This window comes from Cucurbita pepo, chromosome LG05, assembly GCF_002806865.2.
Source record: "Cucurbita pepo subsp. pepo cultivar mu-cu-16 chromosome LG05, ASM280686v2, whole genome shotgun sequence".
NCBI classification, from domain to species: domain Eukaryota; kingdom Viridiplantae; phylum Streptophyta; class Magnoliopsida; order Cucurbitales; family Cucurbitaceae; genus Cucurbita; species Cucurbita pepo.
Window position 1 is genome coordinate 9764559 of NC_036642.1, and position 27798 is coordinate 9792356.

The 27798-nt window shown below is 37.4% G+C and overlaps 5 protein-coding genes, 1 long non-coding RNA gene and 1 other non-coding gene across 16 annotated transcripts; 4 read left to right on the forward strand and 3 right to left on the reverse strand.

The window, feature by feature from the left end:
- Positions 1-932: 932 nt before the first annotated feature.
- LOC111795425 (nitrile-specifier protein 5) lies at positions 933-2200 on the forward strand. The gene is made up of 2 exons (XM_023677853.1): positions 933-1043; positions 1147-2200. The coding sequence occupies exons 1-2, from the start codon at positions 1014-1016 to the stop codon at positions 2086-2088; spliced, it is 972 nt and encodes a 323-aa protein (XP_023533621.1). The 5' UTR covers positions 933-1013; the 3' UTR covers positions 2089-2200.
- A 1001-nt stretch (positions 2201-3201) lies between these two features.
- LOC111794645 (nuclear transcription factor Y subunit B-3-like) lies at positions 3202-4852 on the reverse strand. Its single transcript, XM_023676735.1, has one exon. The coding sequence runs from the start codon at positions 4121-4123 to the stop codon at positions 3500-3502; it is 624 nt and encodes a 207-aa protein (XP_023532503.1). The 5' UTR covers positions 4124-4852; the 3' UTR covers positions 3202-3499.
- Positions 4853-10926: 6074 nt separating this feature from the next.
- On the forward strand, positions 10927-15353 carry LOC111796122 (SNF1-related protein kinase regulatory subunit beta-2-like). Of its 9 annotated transcripts, none has more exons than XR_002815296.1 (7): positions 10927-11138; positions 11238-11392; positions 12508-12628; positions 12705-12867; positions 14094-14362; positions 14829-14966; positions 15049-15149. XR_002815296.1 is itself a non-coding variant. In XM_023678816.1 (7 exons), coding segments are annotated over exons 3-7 (651 nt in total). In that variant the 5' UTR covers positions 10927-11138; positions 11238-11392; positions 12508-12518; the 3' UTR covers positions 15242-15333. The 9 variants fall into 9 exon arrangements, 8 of the variants coding, with proteins under 8 accessions (XP_023534584.1, XP_023534586.1, XP_023534585.1 ...); XM_023678816.1 differs by lacking the exon at positions 14829-14966 and adding an exon at positions 15240-15333 and having other exon boundaries at positions 15049-15155; XM_023678818.1 differs by having other exon boundaries at positions 14094-14331.
- On the reverse strand, positions 15268-16323 carry LOC111796124. The gene is made up of 3 exons (XM_023678823.1): positions 15956-16323; positions 15811-15880; positions 15268-15626 (listed from the first exon to the last, which is right to left on the reverse strand). The coding sequence occupies exons 1-3, from the start codon at positions 16116-16118 to the stop codon at positions 15482-15484; spliced, it is 378 nt and encodes a 125-aa protein (XP_023534591.1). The 5' UTR covers positions 16119-16323; the 3' UTR covers positions 15268-15481.
- A 700-nt stretch (positions 16324-17023) lies between these two features.
- LOC111794766 lies at positions 17024-18729 on the forward strand. 2 transcript variants are annotated; one of them, XR_002815129.1, is made up of 3 exons: positions 17024-17233; positions 17876-18187; positions 18265-18729. It is a non-coding gene; the product is annotated as an uncharacterized LOC111794766 (long non-coding RNA). The 2 variants fall into 2 exon arrangements; XR_002815128.1 differs by having other exon boundaries at positions 17876-18729.
- On the forward strand, positions 17061-17163 carry LOC111796270. Its single transcript, XR_002815317.1, has one exon. It is a non-coding gene; the product is annotated as a U6 spliceosomal RNA (small nuclear RNA).
- Positions 18730-19328: 599 nt separating the features above from the next.
- LOC111795155 (transcriptional regulator STERILE APETALA-like) lies at positions 19329-23057 on the reverse strand. The gene is made up of 2 exons (XM_023677431.1): positions 22857-23057; positions 19329-20702 (listed from the first exon to the last, which is right to left on the reverse strand). The coding sequence occupies exons 1-2, from the start codon at positions 23055-23057 to the stop codon at positions 19575-19577; spliced, it is 1329 nt and encodes a 442-aa protein (XP_023533199.1). The 3' UTR covers positions 19329-19574.
- Positions 23058-27798: the final 4741 nt, after the last annotated feature.

Genomic DNA, 27798 nt, shown 5'->3' on the forward strand with positions numbered 1-27798 from the left:
TGAAAAAAATGGAAAATGATAAATTTCAATTACATTTCTATTAATGTCGCTCATCTGTGCTATTTATAGTAAATCATTTCAAAAACAATAATTAATATTTTTTAACCTTTTTTTAAAAGTTTAAAATATGGATAAAAATTGTTTTTGGTGTTTATATAATCGAATAACTTAGTCAATTCGGACTACCGAATTCAAACCATTTGGGTTGACTTATATTATTTTCGAATATGGGTTAAGTTTAATTTTTCGAAAAGTCGAAAATTCGGATCAGTCCATAAATTGACATTTTTTAGTTAGGTTAACACGACGAACCCGAAAATAGAGTAATAATCCAATCAAACCCTGACGTTTGTTAACAGATGGATTGTTAATGTTTAATGAATAGTGAATAAGTATAATTATTATTTATAAATTAAATCCCAATTAGCGAATAATTACTTTATAAAAACTAGGTTAAATTATTTGAATTTAGTCTCATTTAATATTTATTAAATTATTTAAAAGCACTCGGCATGGAAATGGCCTTGACGACAAATATATTTATATATTTTATATATTTTACATTTATTTATTTATTTGTAAATTTTTAATAATTTATTGAATTTTAAATTTTATGTTATTAAATTTTGAGTGTTAGAAGTTTAAACTTTTAATTTAGTATTTAATAATTTTTTAAACTGTCGTTGTCATTATCGAAGTTAAATAATAAACTAGTTGATGTTATAATTAATTATTTTATTAAAAAATATACATAATTTATTTGAGTTAAAAATAATTTTGAGTGGGACATTATCTAATTAATCCAATGAATTTAGGTCGTATCAGAGGACATTGGTATCTGGTGAGGATTATCACTAACAGAATTATTTGTCGCATTAATCAGGTTTAGGACCATATTAGCAAGTTAATTAATTACTTTATTTTAAATTTAGTATAAATACGCGCGCCAAAGACTGCCCTAGTCACACTCGACGCCATTGCTATCTGCCGATTCAGCTTTGGACTTTCCACAAATGGCTCCGATGAACGGAAAATGGACGAAGGTAAGTCCCTCAATTCACCATTTTCTGAATTCATCTTCATAATTTCAACTTCTATTGCCACAAATTTCATTTACTATTCGAAATCTTGATCAATTTGTTGTAGATCGATCAAAACGGCGCAGGACCAGGCGCAAGAAGCTCTCACGCGATCACAATCGTAGGGAAAAAGGCCTACGCCTTCGGCGGCGAGTTTTCGCCGCGGATCCCCGTCGACAACGAACTTCACGTATTCGATCTCGACGAACACACCTGGACGGTCGCTTCTGTCTCCGGCGACGTTCCTCCCCCGCGTGTTGGCGTCACGATGGCCGCCGTCGGCCAAATCGTATACGTCTTTGGCGGTAGGGATTTGGAGCATAAGGAGCTTAACGAACTCTACTCTTTGGACACGTCGATCAACAAATGGACGCTGCTCTCTGGCGGCGAGTCCGGGCCGCCTCACCGGAGCTACCACTCCACCACCGCTGATGACCGCCGCGTCTACATCTTCGGCGGATGCGGCAACTCCGGCCGCCTCAATGACTTATGGGCTTACGATACGATAGAGGGAAAATGGATCGAGTATCCGTCGGCAGGGGAGGGGTTAAAGGGCCGAGGTGGGCCGGGCTTAGCTGTGGCCCAAGGGAAAATATGGGTGGTGTACGGATTCGCGGGTATGGAAATGGACGACGTACACTACTTCGATCCGGCCCAAAACAAATGGGCCCAAGTTGAGACGACAGGGGAAAGACCCACGGCTCGGAGCGTGTTCTCCACGTGCGCGATTGGGAAGTACGTGTATATCTACGGTGGGGAAGTGGACCCCAGTGACTTGGGGCATTTGGGCGCCGGAAAGTTCGCGGGAGAGGTGTATGTGTTGGACACGGAGGCGTTGGAGTGGAGTAGAGTGGAAGATGGGCTGGGCTTGGAGAATCATCCTGGGCCGAGAGGGTGGTGTGCATTTTCAGTGGGCCGGAAGGGACGGGAATTGGGCCTTCTGGTTTATGGGGGAAATTCGCCGAGCAATGATCGGCTGGGGGATATCTATTTTTTCACTCCCGTGTGAGCGAGAATGGTAAATCTAGTTGACGGTGGTGATTTGATCGATTCCCATGATGGGTGTGATTATGTGTGTATTTCGAGTTTTTTTTTTTTTTTTTTTTTTTTTTTTTTTTTTTTTTTTTTTTTTTTTTTTNATTTCTGTGTTTAGTTTTGTTAAATTTAAAACGAATATTAAGCAATATGAAATATAAAATATATTAATGAGTAATAATTGGAAGTGAGTAGCTTGAACTAGGGTTTATGAGTTCCTCGTCTCGACTTCAGCATCAGCAGTGATTGTAATTTCATTTCAGCGTGTCTTGCTTGAACAACATTCAAATGGTTCATCGTCTTGACTTCTCTCACAATCATGTGTTAGTAGTGTTTCTTTCATCATCATATCTTCGTTGATCATTCTCGAGTGTCATCTAACATCCTACAATTCGTGTAAGTTACTTTTTTTTTTATTATTTTTATTTAATTCGATTCTCGATATTAATTCACGACCATCATTCATTGTTGCCATTAGTAGGTTTGCTTATGGTCCACCCGCGTTGTTGCAGACGAAAACCGTGTGTTAAATTTCGAGGTGCACACAATTTTATCATTGGACTAGTGGAGTGATTCAAGTTAGTTATTACAATGTCCTCTTTTCTTAAAGAAACCCTAAATAAACATAAACCACCAACCAAAACCATCCATTTTTAGGTGCAAAAAGGAATAAAAAAGAGGCAATTTGAAAATAAATTTCGTGTCAGACTCCGCCTGTCTTTCCTTAATAAAACCCAAACCAACCAAAATAACCATTGTAGAGCCTTTCTACTGTCACTCCAAAACAGAATAAAAGCATTGAATTGACTTTACCTTCTCTCTCCTTAAATGGCCCTTTTATGCACTCTCACCCATCTCTCTCCCTATATGGATAATGTTTCATTTTCATATTTTCATTTATTTTTCTATTTCCTTTTTCCATTTCATACTCATGATTTTTCCACTTTTTTATTTAATATCCAACTACCCTAACTATATAACTAAAGTATACCTACAAATATAAAATTTTGCACTCAAAATATGAAATCCTGCACCAGTTTCAGTCGACGATCGATCATCTTTATTGGTAGTGGCTGACCCTGCTTACTAAAACTAAAAATTTAGTCGATTAATTTTGATGCATCACATTATCAAATCCTCTTACACACAAGATACACAAATTACATTTATATATAAGGGGGGAAAAAGGAAGAGTAAAGAAAAATAGAGAAATTTGGCAGAAACCCTAAAAGGAAGGAAGGGAAAAAAAAAATATTATTATTAACTTCCTAAAAAGTCATCAATGATGCTCAAAAGTTGGAGAACCTTTTATTAGCGTCCAACTAGCAACCACTTAGCTTGACCTTGCAGCAGAGTCCACATCGTCACCACCACCACCGCCGGAACTATCGGTGTCCGGTGCCGGAACCACCATTTCCTCCCTTTCCACCGCCGATTCCCATGTGGTGAAATCCACCACTGCCATAAACGCCACCCTGATGATGCCCCATCATCATCATCCCACCATACATTCCACCCACTCCGTTGAAACCACCGCCGCTAACACCACCACCAGTACCAGGGTTGACTCCACCACCACCAACATTTGCCCCACTTCCGCCGGGCCCACCACCACCACCACCACCGTCTTTTTCCCCTTTTCCTCCACCCATAGTGCTCTTTTCTCCTTCCATTTCCCTGTACTTCTGCAGATATGACTTGAGCGGTTCCACATACTCTTCGAATCCTAGCGTCGTCATGGCCCACAGCAAATCGTCGCCGTTGATTGTCTTCCTCTTCTCTCTCTGGCACTTGTCTGACGCCTCTCCCGTTATGAAGCTTATGAACTCCGATACGCACTCTTGTACAGTTTCTTTCGCATCTTTCGAGATCTTCGCGTTTGCTGGTAGCGCCTTCTTCATGATCCTGCTCACGTTCGCTATCGGCAAGAATCTGTCCTGTTCCTTCGCCGATAGCTCGCTGTTCGCGTTGCTGTTGTGACCTCCCGATTCGTTATCCGAATCCGCCATTTCCTAATCTCAAAAAACACGCCTCTCTCACAGTAATTTTTAATTCTCCGACTCTGCTAATTTCTCAATCTCACAACAATTTCCTCCTCCTAGGGCTCCTGAAATTACACTTCAACGACATATAGCTCTAAAATTTTCCTTCTCTCGATCCATTCTCACAAGAACGAAACTATCAATTTAGGTAAAAGAGGATTACAGACCGAATCCGTCCATTTTTCGCTATAAAAATTGACGGATACGAATCATCCTCTCACAGAACAAATTAGAAAGAGAGTAGTAGACAAATCGAATTGATAAACTCTGTTGACCTAAAACGCCTAATTGCAAATCCAGAATCGCATTACAAAACAACAAATCTTCTTCATCAGTGAAGTTCTTCTTCTGCGCCGGAAACTCCTCGACTTAAATAATAATAATAAGACAAACTCCGTCAACAAATTGAAAAAGAATCAGATACGAGAAACGATATTCCAGCGCCCGCGACTCGAACGGAAAAGAACGGTCAATAATCCTGCAGTTGAAGAGACACGAAGAAAAATCGAATTGCGTTAAGAGAGAGAAGATGAATGATTACTGCCGAGTTCAGTTTTTCAGTCAAGGATTGACTAGAATTTTTACGGACGCCGGAGCCTGAGTTCTGAAGGAGAATCGGGAAACTCGCCGCCGGAGAAGAAACACCCAAGAGAACAAGGTGGAGGGTAACTGAGCGAAGGGGAGTTTGTTAGAGTCCGTCGCGTCGTTTGGGCTAATAATGCCATCGGGAGCGACACGTGTTTAGTTGCTCACCGTTTATTTGTCGATAAGAGTGCGCTTTGTGGAGGTTTCTCCAACGTTGGATTGGCTCAGGAATAGCCGAGATCTAACGGTCTGAATTCCGCTACGTGGCGAGCAAGATTTGTCGCTTTTTGTTCGTTTAATTTTCCGTTAGAACAACTGCAACTAAACAAATCTGTATTTTTTAAATATCTCGGACGGCCAATCGGCTTCGCTCGGCTTCAGCCGCTAGTTATTAGCCAAGTAGTTTAAATTTTTATTAAGCCAGATATAATTTTAATTTAAAATCTATTTTTTAACAAATATTGAGAAAATCATAGAAATTAAATTAATTTTTCTAAATAAATTAATTATGCATAATTTTATTTGAATTAAATTCTAACATAATTATTACATAATCCATCTTATAATTAGAAGAAAATTATAAAATTAGCACTCTGTAGTAATTAGCATATTATGACGTCATTCCACCAAAAAAAAGTCCACGTGTCAAACAATTTTCCATGGAAATATAAAATATCTTTAGGCGGTATATAAATATCATGAATCTTAACATTAGGTGACATGTATTTTTGTTTTATTATATGGTTTGAATCATTGATTTAATATAGTAACAACGAAAATAGTATAAAAGAAAACAATAAATATCTAATTGTATATGGCCCACGCAATATAATTGCTTCAAGATATTTTTCTCTCTCTTACCAAGATTGTTTTTTTTTTTCTTATCATATTGTAGATATAGAACCATGTTCTTAATAAAATTTTAATTAAGAAGTAAAATAATGAATATTGTTACTAAATCGTGACTATACGGTTGTTGTCAAAATTCGGATATGGTAAAGCATTTGATTATCTCGTGCAACGAATCTAAAATCTATTAGAAGAAGAAGAGTATGATCTACAAAACAATAAAAATTTGCACACGCTTACACGATAAGATAGATAAATAACTCTACATGAAGAATCAGACCACGCTACATGTTAGCTTCAAGTTGAGGTGACAGGTCATATACTCGAGCAAATATGCCACAAAGATACTCGTATTAGGCTGATTTGATGGCCAACACTTTTTAATGTTTAAATGCCAGAACCGAATAATCTCGATGGGATATCTTCATGATCGGAAGGATATTTTCAATTTATACGTTTCCTAACTAATAATCATCGAGATGACACATAATTGAAGCGGATAACATCTATTAACAGGGTGTGCCAACGACGATGTTGACCCAAGAAGGGTGGATTGTGAGATACTATATCGGTTGGGAAAGGAAACATTTTTTATAAGAAAAGTAGAAATATTTATGTAACAGATGAGTTTTAAAATTATGAATTTTTTATAAGAAAAGTAGAAATATTTATGTAACAGATGAGTTTTAAAATTATGAGACCGACGGCGTAACTAACAAAGCTAACAATATCGATTGGGATGGGCACTGGGGCTCGAGTTCTAGGTTTTTAACGGACGTAACCAAGATTTTTAATTTTTTTTTCATTAAAACCGTAAGACAGTGATTAAAAACACCAAATCCACACAAATAAATCACAAAAATAAAATATGAAAACCCATTTACAGTAATAAATCACCAAAATTACTGTTTTTATTTTTACTTTTTACTTCCTTGCTTCAATTTCAAACCTTGAATACTTAATGGAGCCCATAGATATGTCGATCTCGATCAAATTCTCCTCCTCATTGATGTCGTTAATTTCAGCCAACAGCTCCATAAGATTCTTCCTCTGCTTCTCAAATTCCGGTAGCTCCCGGTAACAAGACGACATGTCGTCCTCTTCTTCCTCTTCCTCGTCCTCGAACTCGTGGCTGACGTAATGACCGGTCGGGAGAGAGATCTCAATCAAACTTTCCTCGTCGGAAATCGAACCCTCATCGGACTGGTCTAGGGTTTTCGCCATAAACCGGTCGAAAGCCCCCCACCCCACTTCGGAGTCATCGGTGGTTGTGAAATTATCGTCGGCACATTCACTCTCCGGCAGTAAACCGCCGGCCGTCGGCGAGGATCTCCGATCAGAGACAAAAGTCACTTCTTTTTTTTCTTCTTCGATGAATTTCTCAATTGGAAATGAATTTGTTTTGGCGATTGAAAAATAAAGCATAGATATAATCAGAGGTATTGAGGTAAGTAAAAGAGATGAGAATCCCAAAAAACCCAATGAGAGGAGGAAAAAAGTGAATGAAATTAACCAAATTAATGGGTTTCTCAAAGAAAGATCAGCCATTTGATCCTAATAATTTTCTCGGGAAAAAGGTGAAATATTTTCTCAGGAAACAAACAGGGTTGAGAAAGACTCCATTTTTATGAACATGAAGGAGATGATCATATGGGTTTTGTAAATGGTGGGTTGAGGATGAAAGTTTTTAATTTTTTTTTGGTGGTGTTATTCCGCAAGTGATTCTCTTGAAAACCCCAAAACCTATGGAAATTAGAGAGATGGCATGTGCTAATCTCTGTGCTCACCACATGGCGTCCCCTGCCCCTCCCGACAGCCATTTTTTTGAATCTTTTACTGCTAACACCATCAATAAAACCTAGCTGAGAATCCATTTAGGCTAAAATTTGACTAAAAATGGCCAAAATCTTGCATACCCATGAGATGGATTGTGAAGTTTTGTCCAAAGTTTGAAGCTTTATGGAGTTTTAATGATGATTTTGAGTAGGTTTTTTGTGATCTTTGGCATAAATATGTTGTTACCAAGCTTTTTTAGGGTCTCCCATGGCCGGCCGGCTGCGGTCGGTGGGGCACTTTCGCTGAAGGTTGGCTCAAATTGTTGTCCTTCTGATCATGTTCATTACCCATCTTCAATTTGACGTCTTTTTTTTTTTTTCCTTCTCTCTTGTTGAATGGAAAAGGTAAAGGGAAAGTTGAATCGTGTATCAGTTTTTTGTTAACTTAACGTGAGATCACACATCGGTTGGAAATAGGAACGAAACGTTTCTTATAAGGGTGTGGAAATCTTTCTTTGGTAGACGAGCTTTAAAACTCTGAGGCTAATGACTATATGTAACCGACTAAAACGGAGAGTATCTAGTAGCGGTGGGATAAAATTGTTACAAATGGTATAGATCAACTAGGCACGGCGGTGTGTCAGTGATGTGTCAGTGAGGATGCTTGGCCCCCAAAGGGGTGGATTGTGAGATCCTAAATCAGTTGGAGAGGGGAACGAAACATTTCCCTGTGAAGTTGACGATGATACGTAACAGACTATAACGGACAATATTTATTAACGGGGGATAGGGTTGAAGATGGACGGATAAATTCCCAAATTGTGTATATGAAAGAGAGTTTTGGAGAGGGTTGTGGTTTTTGTGTGTAGTGTGATCTTAATTAGTGTTAGCGACGTTCAAACACGTATAACCTAATTACTTAAAAGAAAAAGTGTGTGGGACGTTGAAACACGTTCATTTTGAGCACAAGTTCTCATAGTTGCGTGAGACTTTTAGAACATCACAGACGACGAGATGATTATGAGAATGACAATGACATAAACGAGTCAATGTCATATCTGAATAAGAACGATCCCGATACTGTAAAAAAGACTTCGTTTAGTGAACTTTAGTTTAAAGCGATCATATATTGGGTGACCTTCAAGAAAAGACGTTGAAAGAACGATTAGTGACAGATGTTACTTTATAGGGAACAATTTTTCGTTCTCACAACGCAACAGATAAGTAAAGCGTATCGAATCCTGCTTTGATATTATTTTTTGGAGTTTAGCGATGGATCGACCCGTTTTGTGATGTTATAGGTTTTAGGGTTTTGATTTGAATAGCCACCTGTCGGCCAATTGCACAAATAAAGCAGTGCCATAGGACATGAAACCCTAATAAGCTCAAGGAATTGAGTACAAGGAAAGAGAAGAGGAAGAAGAGAAGACATTGGGAACAAACTCAAACCCTAAAAATAAAGCTATAAAATGGTAAATGGTTTCGAGCTTTGAGTAACTTTGCCTTGAAACAAGGAATGTGATGAACAAAACCAGCAAGCTTCCTTGGAGATTGTGACTTAGGAATGTTTTGGATGCCAATTTCCATTCATCAAATTGGGAGGGGACCATATCTTTCTTAATTTCTTTTGTTTCCCGAGACCCGTATTCTTTCATCCAAATACGTTACGACTCCTAACGTCAAAGTAAAATTAGGGTTACATGCCTCGAAACTACATCTGAATGAGAGTAATTCTGTGTCCGAGTAAAATTAGGGTTACATGGGTCAAGATCACATTTGAATGACAGTAATTTTGTGAGTAAAAAAATATACTCAAAGATCTCGTGTTTGAGGGTTTCAAGAGTCACCAAAAATGTTTTTTTTTTATCGAGTCACCGAGAAAATTCTCACGAGCTCACCCAACAGAGAACCGTTCCAAACTAAGCATGTTTAACTATGCAGTTTTTACGATTAAGTCATCGAAACAGAATGTGACCCCTGTTGTTACAACTTGTCGTTTATAATAACCTACCATTCATATAATAATGTTTATTTAATTTTTATACGAGTAATTTTAGGGTTGTGTGAAAAAAAAAAGCAAATTATATTAATTATTAATAAACTAAATAATAATAATAATAATTATTATTAATAGAGTAAAATAATTATAAATTAAAATGTTTTTTTTTTAATAGGAATTTTTTTAATCAGATACGAGTTTCGATATATGACGTGTATTAAAAAATTAAACGAAAAGGGAAAAATGATTTAATCATGTTAATTAAGAAATTAGATTAAATTAATTAATTAAAATAAGGTGTACTTTTTTTATAAAAATAAAATTTATTATTACATGAAAACGTGACAGTACAGACCATTTACTCTAATGTTTCCCTACCAACCAACCTAACCTATAATTGTCGCAATTATATAAACAATTTTCCAAATTCATTTTGATTTTTTATATTTAATTTCCATTCCTATAATTTTAAAATTTTAAAATAAGCCTAATTGTTTGTTATTTATGTGAAATGTGAGTTTAGAACTATGTAATATATATATATATATATATATTAATTGATCATTATAATTTTCTATTAATTGAATTAATAGTGTTAAAATTAAATATTTATTTTCTTTTGTTTTCAAACCAGATAATAAGAATGAGGATTTATTATATGCCTTAATTTTAATTAAAAAAAGAAAAAAAAAAAATCAAAACCTTAATTGTAACTGTAGAAGCCCACAACTAGTCGGTATTATTGTTTTTGGGTTTTTTTCACATTCTTAGAGTGCTTTATTTCCTTTTCTAACCGACGTGGGATCTCACAATTCACCCCTTGAAACCTAGCGTCCTTGCTGACACTCGTTTTCCTCTCCAATCGATGTGGGATCTTATCATCCGCCCTCCTTCGGGGCTTAGTGTCCTCACTGGCGCACTGCCCAGTGTCCACCATCTTCGAGGTTCAGCGTCATCACTGACACAATGTTCGATATCTGGCTCTTATACCATTTGTAACAATTCAAACCCACCACTAGTAGATATAGTCATTTTTTGTTTTTCCCTTTCGAGGCCCAGTATACTCGCTGGCACACCCTATCTTTTTTATATTTTATGGTATTGCTATTTGCTCCTTCAACTTCTTTATTTTTGCTATTGTATCCCTCACTGTATTTACTCTTAAATCAACCATGCTCGACGATGTTCATGCCACACGCTTGAAGGCACCCAACCTCATTCAATCTTGCATGTTCCATTATCGCACCGCTCATCATCTCAAACTAACTCAAGTTAGAAGGCAATGTCGCTCACCCACTAAAACCCTAAACCATATTTGAACCCACCTAATCCAAATATTTCATTGTTGGGGTTAAAAGAGTAAAAACAATATAGGAGTATGACGTGGAGTGAAATTATTGGTGGATGGGAAGGGCATAAACGACCAAGAAGAGTTCGCAATTGTACGAAAAAACGAAGTTTTTAATTATGTTTAATTATAAATAAAGTCTCCACTCTCCACCCGCGCCCCCTGGTATCTTCCAATTTTATTGGAGATTAAAAACTTACCCCCCCCNTTCCTAGGTTAAATCTGTAGAGTAAAAGCAAAAGAGGGAAGGGGATGGGAAGAGAAAGAACCCAAAAAGGAAGAGGGAAAATTGGAAGTGTTCCTTCCGATTCAGTGTTTTATCGATTAAAATTGTGTATTTATGGGTCGAAGTTATGGTGCGTTCATTTCTTCACTCAATTCTCGATTTGGGTGCTTGTTTTTGCTGCAATTCTTCCTCATAATTGGGTTTGTTTCTTCTTTTCTTCTTCTCTTCTTGAAATCTTGCGTTTATTGTGATGAGCGATTGATATCTGAACTGGGTTTTGCTTTGTTTTTGTTTTGAAGTGGTAGTGAATGCTAGGGAAAGGGATTGAGAAGATGGGGAACACCCTTCTGCTCAATTGAATTATGAGAACACGAACGAGTGTGGTGAACCAATACTTGAGTATTCTGTGGGTTTTATTGATACTCATCTTGTGGCTTTCGTCTCCCCAGTAGAGGTATGCCTTAATTTGTTTCAATAGAATCTGGATGCTGGGTTTTGTTTTCCTCCCTTTCATTGCTTTTATGAACAAAACAGAAGAAAAATGTGTATACATGTATAAGAGTTGGATGTCTGGCTTGCTTGTTTGGTGTATGGTGTAATAGCTGAAGCTCATTGTCTTGTTTGGGCTTTCCTCTCAAGGTTAAAACGTGTCAACTATGGAGAGGTTCTATCCCTACTCCGACTAGTACTTTGCACTGGTCTAGTGGCTGGCTCTGACACCATTTGTAACCGCTCAAATCCACCACTAGGGAGAGGTTTCCACATCTTTCTAAGGAATGTTTTGTTCCCCTCTCCAACCGATATGAGATCTCACAATCCACCCTGCTTGAGGGCTCAGTGTCCTCGTTGGCACACCACTCGGTATCTAGCTCTGATACCATTTGTAACAGCCCTCGCCCTTACTCTTCAACCGATGTGCGATCTCATAATCCACCTCTTGGGGACCCAACGTCCTCCTTGGCACACCGCCTGGTTTCTAGCTCTGATACCATTTGTAATAACTCAAGTCCACCGCTAGCAAATATTGTCCTCTTTGGGCTATCCCTTCCGGACTTCCTCTCAAGGTTTTAAAATGCGTCCACTATGGAGAGGGTCTATCCCTACTCCAACTAGTGTCTCGCAACGTCTAGTGGCTGACTCTGATACCCTTTGTAACAGCCCAAACCCACAACTAACAGATATTGTCTACTTTGACCCATTACGTATTGTCACCAGCCTCATGATTTTAAAACGTGTCTACTAGGGAGAGGTTTCCAAATCTTTATAAGAAATGCTTCGTTTTCGTTTCCCTCTCCAACTAATCTCACAATGCTATGCTAGTTCTGAGTTTTGGATTCTAAAGGTTGTTCTTCACTGATTTTTCCCCCCACTTGGTGTAAATTATGGTGTTTTAACAGTAACAACTAGTGCAAAAGTACTTGTGGCAGACGTACTTTCTTCTTTTGTTTGGAACTTCTCAAAGTTCCACAGAATTCAAGGACTAAGTACAATTGTTCCCTCTAGTTTCTGAGGACAAACTGTATTTAATGACATTATGTGACATGTAAATTATTTTTTTGAGGCTTAAAGGTCATAATACAATGAATGATGAGGAAGTGTTGAACACACCAAGGACATCTGTGAAGCTCTCTTGGAACCATGGTGGCAAGCAAGTGGCTATCATTGGGTCATGGGATAACTGGGAGACAAGGTACCATTTTGCAGTTAAGATGTTTTATTTTGAACTTTTTTTGTCTGACATAGAACATTTCATCTCCTTTTGTTAGGGAGATCTTGCAGAGCATAGGGAAAGATTTTATCGTTGTCAAAACGCTTCCCTCGGGGATCTACCATTACCGATTCATTGTTGATGGATGGTTGACACATGCTCCTGATTTGCCATGGGTTTTTGATGATTCAGGAAATTCTTACAATATTCTTGACTTGATGGTAATTTCTACTGTTCTTTTTTACTTGGATTCTCAATGTTTGCTCGACGATTCGGTTGTATAGATCTTAAGAAGATGATAAAGTAAACATCTCCTGCAAAGATTGTTCAAAAGAACACTGACCGTGTTCTTGAAATGATATTTGATTTGGTCTGATTGTTCTGTCAAGCTTGAAAGGTCAGGACCTCTGGGGAGTTACCATACGTTTAAATCTTTTTTCCCAGAATTCTACTGATAGGAACAGGAAAAGGGATGGAACAGCTAAATTTGCTACTTGTTCTTACTTTATTTCTTATCAAAACCTCTTTATGGACTGTTTAGTTAAGATTTTTGTTTGATAAGAGTGGACATTCAGACATGATGGAATGAGATATCAAAACCACTTGTGGAGTGTGTTTGTTTTAATAGTCCAAGTCCACCGCTAGTAGATATTATCCGCTTTGACCCGTTACGTATCGTTGTCAACCTCACGGTTTTAAAACACATCTACTAGGGAGGACCCAACGTCTTTGCTGGCATAACCCGCTTGGTGCTTAGCTCTGATACATAACGGGCCAAAGTGGACATATTTGCTAGTGGTGGACTTGGGCTGTTACAAATGGTATCAGAACTAGACATTGAGCGGTGTGCACGTTGGGCCCCAAGGGAGTGGATTGTGAGATCTCACATTGGTTGGAGAAGGGAATGAAACATTCCTTATAAGGGTGTGGAAACCTCTCCCTAGCAGATGCGTTTTAAAACTGTGAGGCTGGTAGTGGTACATAACGGGCCGAAGCGGATAATATTTGCTAACTGTGCTTGGGCTGTTACAAATGGTATCAGAGCCAGACACCGAGCGGTGTGGCAATGAGGACGATGGGCCCCCAAGGGGGGTGGATTGTGAGATCTCACATCGGTTGGAGAGAGGAACGAAGCATTCCTTATAAGGGTGTGGAAACCTCTCCCTAGTAGATGTGCTTTAAAACCGTGAGACTGATGGCGATACGTAACGGGCCAAGCAGACAACATTTGTTAGTGGTGTGCTTGGCTGTTACAGACACAAATCTAGTACCTAGTTCTCGTGTCCATTGCTGTGCAGCAAGTTCTGCTGAATCTTATGATATGATGCTTCTTTCATTAGTTTTGGCTCTTCTTCATTGTTACTCTTTGTTGATTATGGTGGAATCCTTAGAAAAAGCTCTTCATCTGCTCAGTACTAATTTGAATTCATATCGAATTGTCTTACAGACACCTGTCTCGGAATTGCCCGAAAGTCTGTCCGAGTTTGAATTTCCTCCATCCCCACCATCTACTTATGACAACGAACACTTCAACGACGATGATTTCAGTAGGCCTCCACCGGATCTACCACCACAACTGCGAGAGACTATTTTGAACGAATCATCTCGCTGCATAAGCGGTCAGCAGTCTGGCGTGCAGCCTCGACACACCGAGTTAAATCATTTATACCAAAATAACGTTGGAGGTGAATTCATGGCACTTGGTTCAACATTCAGGTTATGTGAAAAACATGTCACAATGTTACTTTTCAAGCCATTGCTGAAAAGAAATTGATAGAGTTTGGTCCACTGTTCTTTTCCTCTTCTAAATTTGTGGCCTGAATGATTATTTATGTGAAGATTATCATTCTAATAGCTTGAAGAGTGCTTGAAATAGGATTCATTTCCATGTGTTTTAATATCTGTTCATTATGGACCTTGCCCTCAATAGTACTTGTTTCAATGAAGTGAGAGATCTGCATTTATATAGATTCTTTCCGTTCTAGCTTATCCAGAAACCCCTCCGGCCGAAAACTAGTGGTAGGTTGTCCCGTAGAGCTTTCGGAGAAGGGTAGCCTAGTGTGTAAGCACAGCAATGAACCATGACGAACCCTCAGACGACCTATCTAAGATTAGGGGGGAGATCCTTAGTAGTGGTGACCCTTTCACTCTTCCACGGACTGATACATGTACCTAAATGCAGCTTGCCTTAAAGATGACTTTGAGGAAGGAGATGAGACGCTCTACCTCTTTACAAATACGAGAAATCACTTAGGACAAGAGGTGTTGACAACTTGAGCCTTGACTGCCTGGTTTTGGATCAAATCAGCTCCTAGGATATGTAAACTCTATTACTTTTACTTGTGCAATATGTTTCAAGCCCCATTGGAATTGAAATGCTGAATCCATTAAATTGTTCTCAGATGTCTCTGCTTTTCCCTGGATCATGTCATCACCATTCGCTCTATGGCAATGGAGTTCTTCGTCCTTTTTCGACGTCCCGTTCTTTCCGAACTGATTTCTGCCTCCTGTAAATTAATCGAGTTTCGAGTTTTATGCTTCTCTTTGTTTAATTGTTTGTGTTCTTGAAATTAATATCTCAAACATTCTGCAGAGGCACAACAGTTCTTGCTCCAACAGGATCAAGAAAACAGCTTGGTGTATTGAAATGGGAATGGAAAAGAATCCAAACTCATATGAGGTGACAGACTAACAACAAAATCGAACCGAGTTACAACAGTTTGTATTAGATTCTGGAAGAACATTACAACTCAAAATAGGCATAAACAGTGGGTTTTTGGTGGGCTGTAGAGAAGCAGCAGGAGGATATCAGGTTACTGTCATGGTTGATCAGATTCATCTCACAGGTACTTTAACCCAGCCATTGGCAAAAGCTATGGCTAAGATCACGAAAGGCGTCGACATGCCAAAGATGATGATATAAGGAAGAGGAGTCTTCATGGGATTTTCCCCTTCCCTCTCCCCTGCTGTCTGCCAATACCTGCACCAAATTCAACCACATTTCCATCTTAAAGCCCTGATGATATCTTCTTCTACTTGAAAAACGACTCCAATCGTGTGAATCCCACATCGGTTTCAAAACCTTGGGAGAAACCCGAAAGGGAAAGCTAGCAGTGGGCTTAGACCGTTACAAATTGATACAGAAAAGGGAAAGAATTGCTTACTGCTCTGGCTCTTGTTCTTTGGTTATGAACTTCTTCTTCCCTCCCTTCTTGACCTCGGCGTCGCCACCACCTGAAAAGCAACATCAGCAGCTGAAAAACAGCAAGAGTGAGCTGCAGATCCAAGCGAAAGTAGAAGGGCCTTCACCTGAATTTGCAAGAAGTTTGAACTGAGAAGCCCTTGGCGTTGGCCTTGGCTGCGGCGGCGAGAAGGTGGTGCAGGGAAGAGGAGCGAAGAAGGGAGATGGGTTTTGTTGGAGTGGGAATTTGATGGTGGTAAGGGAAGAAGAAAGAGGGAATTTGGCGGCCATTGTTGAAGGAAGAGTGAGCTCTGTTTGGGCATTTGTCGTTGGGGATCACATATATCACTGGAGATTTGGATATGGATGGTGTGGTGTGGCACTCATATTATTATTAGCCAATGCGTGACATGACGACAGCCAAGACCTCTATGGCCCCATCTTCACCTTTCATTGTAATTTGTGGTCACATTTCTATGGAGCCCTGAATGTACTTTTATGGTGGTTGAATTGACTCAACCCTTTTTACCCTTTCTATTTCATAATTCGTATTTGGCACTTAAGGCCCCCGACATCTCCCTGCATCTCTAAGATGTGGTCATGTTACCTGCTTCTCGCTTCTCGAAACTGAAAACTATCCCCACAAACCAACACGAGTTCTTCTAGTATGTTTCATCCTTACACACATGCATCCTAAGAGATCTGAAAAATGTCTCAATCTGACTCAACCCAACTTAAGAACACCTCTAATAAATTAAACTTAATTGTTATGTATTTAAAGGGTAGGGATTAAATTGATATTAACTTAAATATATCTTTTAAGAAAAAATTTAAATTAATATAATTTAGTCAATAATAACAAAAACAGCACAAATCATAAAATTTTGGGTTTGGTTGATTAGTTATTATCATTTGTAATCTCACCATATTATTAATTGATTAAATTGTTAAATTTATTTATTTATTTATTTTCAAACATTAAAAAAGTTGATGCCATTATCAACGTTAAATATTAGCTTAATAATCACTAATATATTTTCTTTTAAATATAATGATTCAAAGAATAAGACCATCTCAAATAAATTGTTTTTTTATTTTAATTTACTTTTTGGTATAATGCCACGGTTGGGGGTGCCTTTATTTAATATTCTACTGGGGCTTTGAGAAATCCCACATCGCTTAGGATCAACATTGAGGCATTCTATATTAGGAGCACGGCGGAAGCAAGAGTTCGTCCCTTCGGGGACATCCGATAAAATTGGAACGATACAGAGAAGATTAGCATGGCCCCTGCGCAAGGATGACACGCACAAATCGAGAAATGGTCCAAATTTTTTTTTTCCCTGCCCCTCCTACGATGGACCTGTAGTCGGAGGATTTCTATTTCATCTTCCCTATTCGAATCGGTGAGTTGTTCTTCGAATCCCTGTTTTTCGCTTTCCTTCGATTTGGCACCTGAATTGAGCTGCAAATGGATCCAGCAGACAGTTTCTTGAATTTATTACCATCTTAGATGCCAGTTCAATCACAAAACCCTAATTTGTGCGAAAATCGTGAGGTTTGGGCTATTTTCTAGATTTTCCTCTTTGCTGAGCTGTGTAACTAGAAATTTTGCATCTGCAAACCCTAATTTGGATGTTTCCTTTGGAAAAAGAAACTGGAATCGAATTCCAATACCTCACCGATCAATCCCGATGCCTAAAGCCCAAGACCTTGATACATAGCCACCTGATTCATTCAAAGGGCTATGTAGTTTCGCTCGAGTTCTTGATGTTCTCATACATTTAGAACTGCAGAATTAATTCTGAGGAGTATGTTAGATTCGTGCTCTATTGAGTTTCCTTCGAAGTTCTTTGAATCCTTACTGTACTCCTAGACTGTGATTCATCCCCAAATGTTTTTGATCTGTTTTTTTTGAGACGTTTGCTCACTTGGAGAAGTTTAGAAATGGCTCTGATACATTTTTGAAGATGAAGGATTATGGATTTTTTACTCACTGTGGAGTGGTGATGTAATGCATTTCTGAGCTGCTTGCTTAATTTCAACAGGGGCGATATTGCTTTGGCGTTCCTCCTGATCTTGGGATTCCTTGCTTAATTCCATTTCTGAGCTCCTTGCTTAGAATTTCAATGGCGAAAATGTGGTTCCTCCTGATCTTGGGATTATTCAAAAGAGGAAGACAAAGAAACCAGCATTTCTGGTTACAGAGCTTGACCCAAAGATGAACTAATACCAACTCAAAAATCTCCCGTACCTTTGATCCATTGAGCGAGAGCCCTTCCACACGGAACTCTCGAATCACTATGGGCAACGGAGAGTCCTTCCACGCGGAGCTCCCGGATCACTATGGGTGACTAGAGGTAAGCTTGATGGTGCCATCTTTGACTTGAAATGAAACATACATTCATACTGACTTTCTTAATCAATTGATTTGCAGTTTTCAGTTAAGGATTATACATCTTATGTTAGCTCTAAAGGAATATTGGTTTGATTACTTGCAACCCTTCATCGCCTCCTTCGAACGGTCGTGGGCTCGCTTTCGCTGTCTGAGACTGGATGATTTCTGGGTTGGTAATGCTCTTTCTTTTTCTTCAGAAACTATTTCTTTACATTGGATAGATCAATGGCTACTGAACATCTCGAAACAAAACCAATCGGTTCGGTTGAACATCGATTTTCAAGTCGATTGGTTCAGTCGGTTGAACATCTTGGTAGATTCCTATTGATTGATTACTGTTTTGGTTGTATTACATATCTAAGCTGAAGAATTAAAGAGTTCTTCAAATGATGTGAAAAGTTAAAGATTTCTTGTCCTCGTACCATATCTAAGCTGAAGAATTAGAACCCATTTTTGTAGAAGAAAGAGAGAAAAGAGTTGGGGGAAGTTCATTCGTTATGCTCATCTGTTATAATGGCTGCTACCTCCCATATTCTAAGCATTATAATTATAAATCTCCTCTGTAACAATGGAATCTTTGTCTGATAGAAATATTGCCAAATAATACATGCAGAGAAAACAGTGAAATGAAAACATAAATGGGAAGAGCTTTTGTGGGAAGAGATGTCTATTTTATCCACGGGACCTCTCCCGAACACGGAGAGAAGATTCCCTATTTAGACGGAGAATGTGAAAGGGAGTGTAGAACAATTTTTCTCCGCTAGATACCTATTTAGACGGAGAATGTGAGACGAGTGTAGAACAATTTTCTCCCCTAGATAAATGGAGCTAGTGACAAGATTATATTTTCGGTTCCTATCTCCAGTCTCCTCCCTCTCTTTAGTATTTGTATATTTTCAATGTATATATTTTAATTTTCTCAAAAATAAATAAGAAATGAAATAGGCGGTGGGAATAGGGACGGGAAAGCTTCGCCGTCCCCGTAGCCGTCGGTGATTATGGTAATGTGGATTAATGATGATGAATGATGGAGAGGAGAAGCCAATAATCATTCTTTAAACACTTAATAATTGCCTCCTCCTTAAATTAAACTGAAAATACATTGTTCAAAAACAATGAAGAATCCTATTCTTTTCCTTTTTTCCCTTACAAAGAAATTGAACATAATAATAATAATAATCTAAATCGCCCATAAACTCTCCCCTTCTTCTAAACTCCAACAAAAAAGGAAGAACATCACAACACTCCCACCCACCCACTGCTACAAATCCCAACTCCTTCCTTCCATACTGTACATAAACCCCCCAAAAAAGACCTCCCAATATACTTCTCCTCCTACCATTCTTAAATTATGCACCAAAATCCCACAAATGTAACCTTCTGTCGAACCCCGACGCCGCCACGTACCGGTCGTTGGCCACCATGGCCGTGGCAGCCCCGACCCTCTCCCTAAACCTGTACAGAAACTGTCCATGCTCGATTTCCCAAACTTTCATTGCCCCGCTCGAGTTCATCACTGCATAACCCATGTTGATGCAGCCCATGGCCCCTCTCTGACCTGCCCCGCTCACTAAGAACCTACAAACTTCCTCCATTGTGTCCACTCTTCTTACTATACCCACCCCTTCTCCGTCCACCACAATGTACCTCTCGTTGCTCACATCCATCGATGTTACTATCCTCACCTCCCCATTTTCCTCCTCGTTTAATACCACTTCTTGATCTCTCAAGTCTAATACCATCAGCTGTAGCCTAGTGCACGCCACTGCCGATTCCTGGTTCGACACGCGTACTCGACCCACTGGCTCGGTTGGCTCTGTCAGCATGTGCCATCCTGTCACAGCTTCTGGGTCCGTCAGCGACCCGCCAACAAACACGAGCTCCTCCGTGTTTCCATCCCATACATGGAACGTCCGACCAGGTACGCCTGCGTAAAGACCAACCCACCACCGGTCACATCCAGCGAAATCCACCAACACACCGTCGTTCATCACATTCCCTTCGCATACCCGACGTGTCGGTGATACACCATTCATGGCTGCAGCTATGATTCCAACATGGACATCACCATCCACGCTGGCAAACACGAGGCACGCATCGGTGATGACAATACCAGAGACAGCACGCGAGAATAAGCCAAGACGATCACGATGGTGAGGATGAAACGTCGCGACATGGAGACGCGTGGTAAGGTCGAAAAGGCGAACAGTACCATCAGCAAATCCACATGCCAGGTAATGCAACGAGAGAGCAAGACAACGACACATCAAACCAGCAGGCTCATCTACATCAGATTGATCAAATTGGAGGATCGTATGAAGATATCTACGTCTCCAAAAGTTACACGCCGTAGTATGCCAATAGACGTATTCATCACGCCACGTGTCGAGCAGACGAAAGCTCCGACCCCAAATCTGAGTAGTCAAACGATGCCACAACAGCTCCGACCGAGACACAGCACGCCACATGGAGCAAACCTTGAGAGAAATTGAAAAGAAAGGTTAATAAAACATAATCTCCAAAGTCAAAGCGGCAGAGAAGCAGTCAATGAGAGACAAGAAATGTCAAAGTACAAAAAGATGAGATCTTTGACATGATTACAACAAGAGGGGAACAAATCTCTAAGCATGTGAAGCAAAAAAGGGAGACCCCACAATAAATCACGAGCAGTCAGCACAGGAAACAATGGCAGAACAGGATTGTATGTATGTATATATATATATATATAATGAAAGGGAGTGGCAATCCATGCTTGGCGCATATGAGACACAAAAAAAGAAGCAAATTTGAGAAGAAACAAAAAAGGGTACATGAAGAAGTACATGAAATTTGGAGATAGTGAAGAAACAGAGGGAGACAGGGTCAAAGATGTGCAGTTTTTGATGAGATGAACATGAAAAAATGGTATGTTTCTTTGTTGTCTTTGAGAAATGAAACAAAGAACATAGATATGAAGTGAGGGAAGAAGATATCTGTTTGTCAGGGAGTGGTCCGGAGTATGAAACAACCTAAAGTAATGAACAAAAGAAAGCAAAGCAAAGCAAAACAAAACAAAACAACACAACACAGAACAGAACAAAACCCTGTTTTCTTTTGTGTGTTTTGTTACGAAAGGGTTTTAAAAACATGGGATATTCAAAAGCGTGGTTCCCTATGTGTTTTTGCATTTTCATTTCCAAGAAAGGTGTAAAAACTTTGCCTCTTCTCGTTAAAACCACAGAATCTTTTCTTCTTTTTCTCTTTCTTTTCTTCTTTCTTCTAGCTTTGACCCGCCTGCCTCCCTGCCCTATTCTATCCATTCTCCTCCTCCTTCTCCTTTGGTTCTACTTTCGTATTGATATTGTCTTCTTTGAGCTTTCGCTTTCATACTTCACTTTGAAGCTTTTACTGCGAGTATGCTAGGAAGAGGTTTCTACACTCTCGTAAAGAATATTTCGTTCAACCAACGTGGGGTCTCACAATCAACCACCTTTGAAGTCTCGCCTACTCACTACACTCATTGTTCTCTCCAATAGATGTGGGATCTCACAACCACCCTAGATGTTTGTTGACACTTGTTACTCTCTCTCATCCATGTGTGATCTCATAGTCTACCCCATTCTGGGCCCAAGGTACTCGTTACTCTTACTAATTAATGTGGAATCTCACAATACACCTCCTTTGGCCCAGTATCCTCGCTGGTACTCGTAACTTTCTCAAATAGATGTGAGATCTCACAATCCACCCTTGGCGGGGCCCAACGTTCTCACTACTCTCTCCAATCAAGGTGGGATCTCACAATCCACACCCCATTATGGTACATTGCAGTGTTACAGAATGAATATCCACTTTTATGGTATGGTTTGGACATGTTTCGTTACATAAAATGTCATATGTAACAAGACATGACATAACAACATTAATGTCTTATATCATATGGTTTGAGACATTAAACAAAGACAACACAATAAATACCATATAGTCTCTCTCTCTCTCTCTCTCTGTCTTCCTTAAATTACATGGGTTTGTGTTAAAAAAGTGGGATGGAAAAGCCATTATTTGCATTCTAGTGATAGAACAACAGAAAGGGCATTAGAATAGATTTGGTGATAGTGATCCCCATATGGCAGAAACATAAAAAAACTACAAAGAAAAAAGGTAAAAGAAATTAAAGCTTTTTGAGTCAAAAAAGTAATGAGGATTTATAAAACAGAAAAGAGATCCATGCCAATAAAGGCAAATTCTACGCCAAAAGACCCCTTTTCTATGAGATATTCAGAAGGGCCCCAAAAATAGACAATTTTAAAGGCACTTCAATAAAGAACCCACACCAAACCAAAACTTGAAAACGACATTAAAATAGGCAAAAAAAAAAAAAAAAAAAAAAAAACAAAAAAACAAAAAACAATAAAAAAACCCTTTTTTTTTTCAATAAAATTCAAATTTTTGTGATACCCATTTGAAAAAGATTGAAGCTTTGCAATGTATGAAGCATTTCAAGACTTGGGTCGCAAGGAATTATTAAAAACATAAGAGATTTGTTATGATGTTTATGAAATGAATGGTGGTCAAAGGAAAAAAAAAAACGCTTACTTTTTTATTGATGAACAAAATTCCATACACTAAAAAAGAAAGAGAAGAAAATGGCACACCTGGAAGACATTGGAAAGAGCGGCGGCGGCGTGGATTCTGCCGAGGGAGCGAGAGGCATCAACGGCAACTTGAGTAGCAAGTGCTTCTATAAATGGCTCCGGCCAAACCCCATTGGCGGCGCGGCGGCGGGAAGAAGAAGGAGTGTCGAAATCCCCACGAGGCCTCCGCCGTCGGGCGCCGCCGGAGGAGGAGGAAGACATGGAACAACGGCGAGAAATGGAAGAGGAGGGGGAGAAAGAAGGACAAAAAAAAAAAGGTGTGGATAAAGACACCAAGTGAGGGTCCCAAAAAGGGAGTTGCGGATTCTTGGATATATATGAACACAAAAAACATACCAGAACCACCACCCCACCACCCCCCACCCTTGTGTGTTTTTTTATTTTATTATTATTTTAAATAATAAATAAATGGAATAAATAAATAACTAAATAAATAAATAAATAGATTTTTAAATGATTTTTATAATTATGAAATGGGGTTTTGATTTTGGGGACTGCAAAGACGGCGGCGTTGAGAAGAAGAAAGGAAAAACTGTTGTGTTATGTAAATTACCGATGTTTTTTCAGGTGCTTTTCTATGCGCATTTTTCTCTGCCCTATTGCTTTCAACAATTATTCACTTTCTTTTTTTTTTTTTTTTAATTTCTTATTTATTTTACCTCACTTGATGTGATTTTCAAGGAAATAAATACACTTCAAAATAATATTATTAACCCGATCAACCAAATAGACTTCACAATCCCACCATTAATTTTTTAGTTGCGTTGTCGAGTCGTTCTTTTTTAAAAAATTATTTATGTTATGTTAAATAACTAAGATCTTATAAACATTCAAATATCAAACCTTTATAAGCTACAATGAACGGTCCAAGCTACTTAGGACCTCATAATCCATCTCCCTTGAGACCAACAGCACATCACCCCATATCTGCCTCTGATATCATTTTGTAACAGTCTAAGTCCACCATTAATAGATATTGTCTATTTTAGTCCATTATGTATCACTATTAAATTCACAATTTTAAAACGGATCCTTATAAGAAATGCTTCATTCTACTCTCTAACTGAGTTGGGACCTCACAAACCCAACTCGATTTTTGGTTCGTTAAGACGTTTTTGAGTTTGACTCGAATGGATTTTTATTATTTTTTTATTTTTTTTATGTTGGGAGTAAAATGGAAAATGAAAGAAATTAGTATGGGGAGAGATAAATTAATTAATTAATGAAAAAAGACGTCATGGAAGACTTGGAACTTGAATAGCCGTTTTTTTTTTATATATTTATTTTTGGTTGGTAATTACTGGAAATTGTCTGTGGGTTTCTCACATGTTTTATCCTTTTATTAATGCAACCGAACCTGTTTTGGTTTGCTACGTTTTACCCGTTTTTTTTTTCTTTTTTGTCTCTAATATTTTTATTTATAATTCATTATTTTTTTTTTTTTTTTATTTAAATTTTATTTTTATTTGAAGTTACAAGTTTAATTTTTAAATTATCAAATTGGTATGTATTTAATTTTTAATTTTTAAAAATGGTTTATGACGTAAATTTTAATTTTATATCTAATAATTTAATTGAGTTTTAAATAATTTGTACTTTGTATCGCAACCTTGTAAGCCTATTTAATAAATAATAATAAATAAATTGATGGTATCTATTATTAATTCAGGTAATGGATATTATAAATATTTATTATTTAATATCATTGACTTAATACATACAAGCATCCTAATTATCATTTAACAACATCATGTCATTTTCTGTAGTTTTATAACGGTTATAAAACGTTTTTTAAACACAATGCAAATCAACGTACAATATCATTTTTAAGATCCATTTTGTTACCATCTATTTAATTTTTTCAATAATTATTTAAATGAAAATAAAACAAAGAAAATACTCTTAAACCTTCAACTTAAAAAAAAATATATATATATACATTTATCGTTAATACAATATTTAAAAAATATCCCCAAAACTTCAAAAATAGTATTAACATATAAATTACTACTATTAATAAATGGACGAAAATTTTCTATTAAATTATCTACAAACGTTCTAATGCTATTTTGATGATGGTAAACCCACTTTTTAGTTTTTTTTTTAAATGTTTAAAGTTTTTTTAAAAAAGAAAATTATAGGCATTTTTTATGTTGTGGGTTTCTGGAATTATCTCTGGAATTTTCATCCAAAACTTATTTTTTAACTTTTTAAAAAGTTTTATTTATTATTATTATTATTATTTTTTTTTTTNGAATAGAGAGAAGAGTGGAAGAGGGTTTATTAGGGTTAGAGTGAGAGGTCAAAATCAGTCCTTTAAAATGCAGCTAAGGCTAAGGCTCTAAGGCTAAGGCTAATAGTAATAGTAATAGGGCTAAATTCAGTCCCATGGCTGCCTCATTGTACCCTCTCTACAGACCTCACCATTTAGCCCACACCTGACTGCTTACGTTTACATTTATTATTATTTTTTTTAATTTCTTTCTTTTTGGGAATCTAACTCCCCCCATTTTCAACTCTCTCCCATCTCAATTACATTTACACCCTTCTCTACTATTTTTATTAATTTTTTAATTTTGTTTTTAATATCTATATCATAATTAATTTAAAAAAAATTAACTATCAGATGTGATATCAGGTGAAATAATAAGAGTATGCGAAGAAGTTTCAAAAATTAAAGCATAATATTATTATACCGTATAATCTAAGAAATAAGAATGATACCTTATTCCTGGCCTTCATACTGGCCCAACAGTATTGGGTCAGCCCAATTTCACTTCAGAACTCTTCAGAGCCCAATTTACCAATAGGCCCACTATGATATATTATACGATATCCGACTAGGAAAGAATTGAAAAGTACTACCTATACTAACAAAGTGTACCTTTCTTTTGTCTGGCTCAATCATGAGAACTCTAAGGTTAAGCATATTTTGCTAGGAGTGATTTACGACGTTCTAGAAATTATCACAAAATGCATGTAAGTGAAGACAAAGTATCCTAAAAAGACTCGTTGTTCTGTATCATCACTAAATCTGGATTTCATATGTTTTTTTATTATTGAGATATATATGTTGAATAGTATTTGCAAATGGCTAAAGATATGAGTATGTATGAAGTATGTCATAGGTAGAAGACCTATTTACCCAAGATATAATAGTATGTATGAATGTTTGTGTATATGATAGACTATATTCATTTAATAATGCCAGTATTTGCAAGACATTATTATCATTAGTTTCCTTACAAGAATTGAAAGAAAGTGAATTTATACCAACCAAATAATTGAATCAATTAAAGCCATAAACTTTGCTTAGTTTCATAACTAAGCAATAAGTGACATACCCATCGAAAATTCAAATCTTTATATTTCGAAAACGGGCATTAAGATTAATGATTGAATATAGCTCATTCCACTAAATACCCACTACTGCCATAGAGAACATCCAACAATACATGTTATGAAAAATCAATAATGAAATATGTTTGGTTTACAGAAGAAGAGGAGGAAGAAGAGGGGTTTGTGGTTGAAGCAAGGAGAAGCAGTTATGGGGAAGGGAAGATGTCATTATAAGATAAACATTTGATTTTAGAAGGATTGATTGTTATTTGGTTGTTTGTTTTTCAAGTCGTCTTCTGTTTACCTTTTCTATACTTGCTCTTTCGTTTTCTTCATGTTGTTCCCAAGCACTTATCTTTATGTGTTTGGGCACCAACACCCTTCTTTATATCTATTATTTTAGTTAACCCATTATTAATCATCATTCATTTTCTTTCTCTCATCACTTTTACCCTTCAATTATCATCATCTTCTTTCTTCTTTTTAATAATTACTTTTTATACCTTATTAGAGCCGTTCGTTCATGTCTCCTATTTCAATCTACTCAATCTTCTATTTTGGAGTAGAACGAACCATACTCTCTTAAGTTATACTTAAAAGACTAGTTCCCTAAAAAAAGCAAAAGATTTCCTATTACTTTTTGTCTAGTATCTTTTATCCATAGTTTTGAGTTCGGCTCAAGACAATCCTTAATCATCATTAAGGGGTCTCCTAAGAATGATATTCCAAATACTTTGAAGTCCTTGATTTTACCCTAAAGCATATCAATGGTAATACATTTCCTCATAATGATATTCCAAAATACCCTGAAGCTCTTTTCCTAAGCACTTGATTTATCAATAGTAATACACTTCCTAGAACATAAAATCCACTCCCTATTTGATTAAAAAAATCTGAAGTAATTTCACAGGTCACTGTTAAACTTGTTTGTAGCGACCTAGTAATAGTATATGTTTTTCTGGCTAAAATATAGTAGGTTTTGAAACTTATCAAGACCTATGTTATATGCAAAGAATCGGAAATCTACAGCACTTTTAGTACATAAATAAATTTAAATTCAAAATCGTACAAAAACAAATATCTAAATACAAAACCAAATCACGTGCATATATATTTGACATGAAAGATCAATTTCACAGAATTTCAGGGACCATGGAGGGTAAAACAAAGATATGGAACCAATGGACTATTTACCATTTTTCTATTTTATAGCTTAGGCACACAAAGACTTCAAAGGTAGAAATGTAAACAGATCCAGAGCACAAAATATTGTGCAAATCAGCAAGAGAAAGAAATGGTTGTTTTAAATCTACTACAGAAAGAAAAAATTTACAGCAAAGTGAAAAATGTGACTATTTTGGGATTATAAAAATACTAAGCTTATATAATATAAGTATATCAGTATCTTAGAACGCAAATATATGCATGAAAAATTTAAGAGGGGGGTTGAATATTAAGGTGTGAGAAAGGGTAAAATTACAAGATGTTGATGACAAGAACTCTACAACAAGAAGGTAAGTACGAAAGGCAGTCTTTTTACACCGGGAAGGATAAGCGAGTGAGAAAGGGAAAACGTAAGAATTTGTGTTGGTTTTTGACCTTT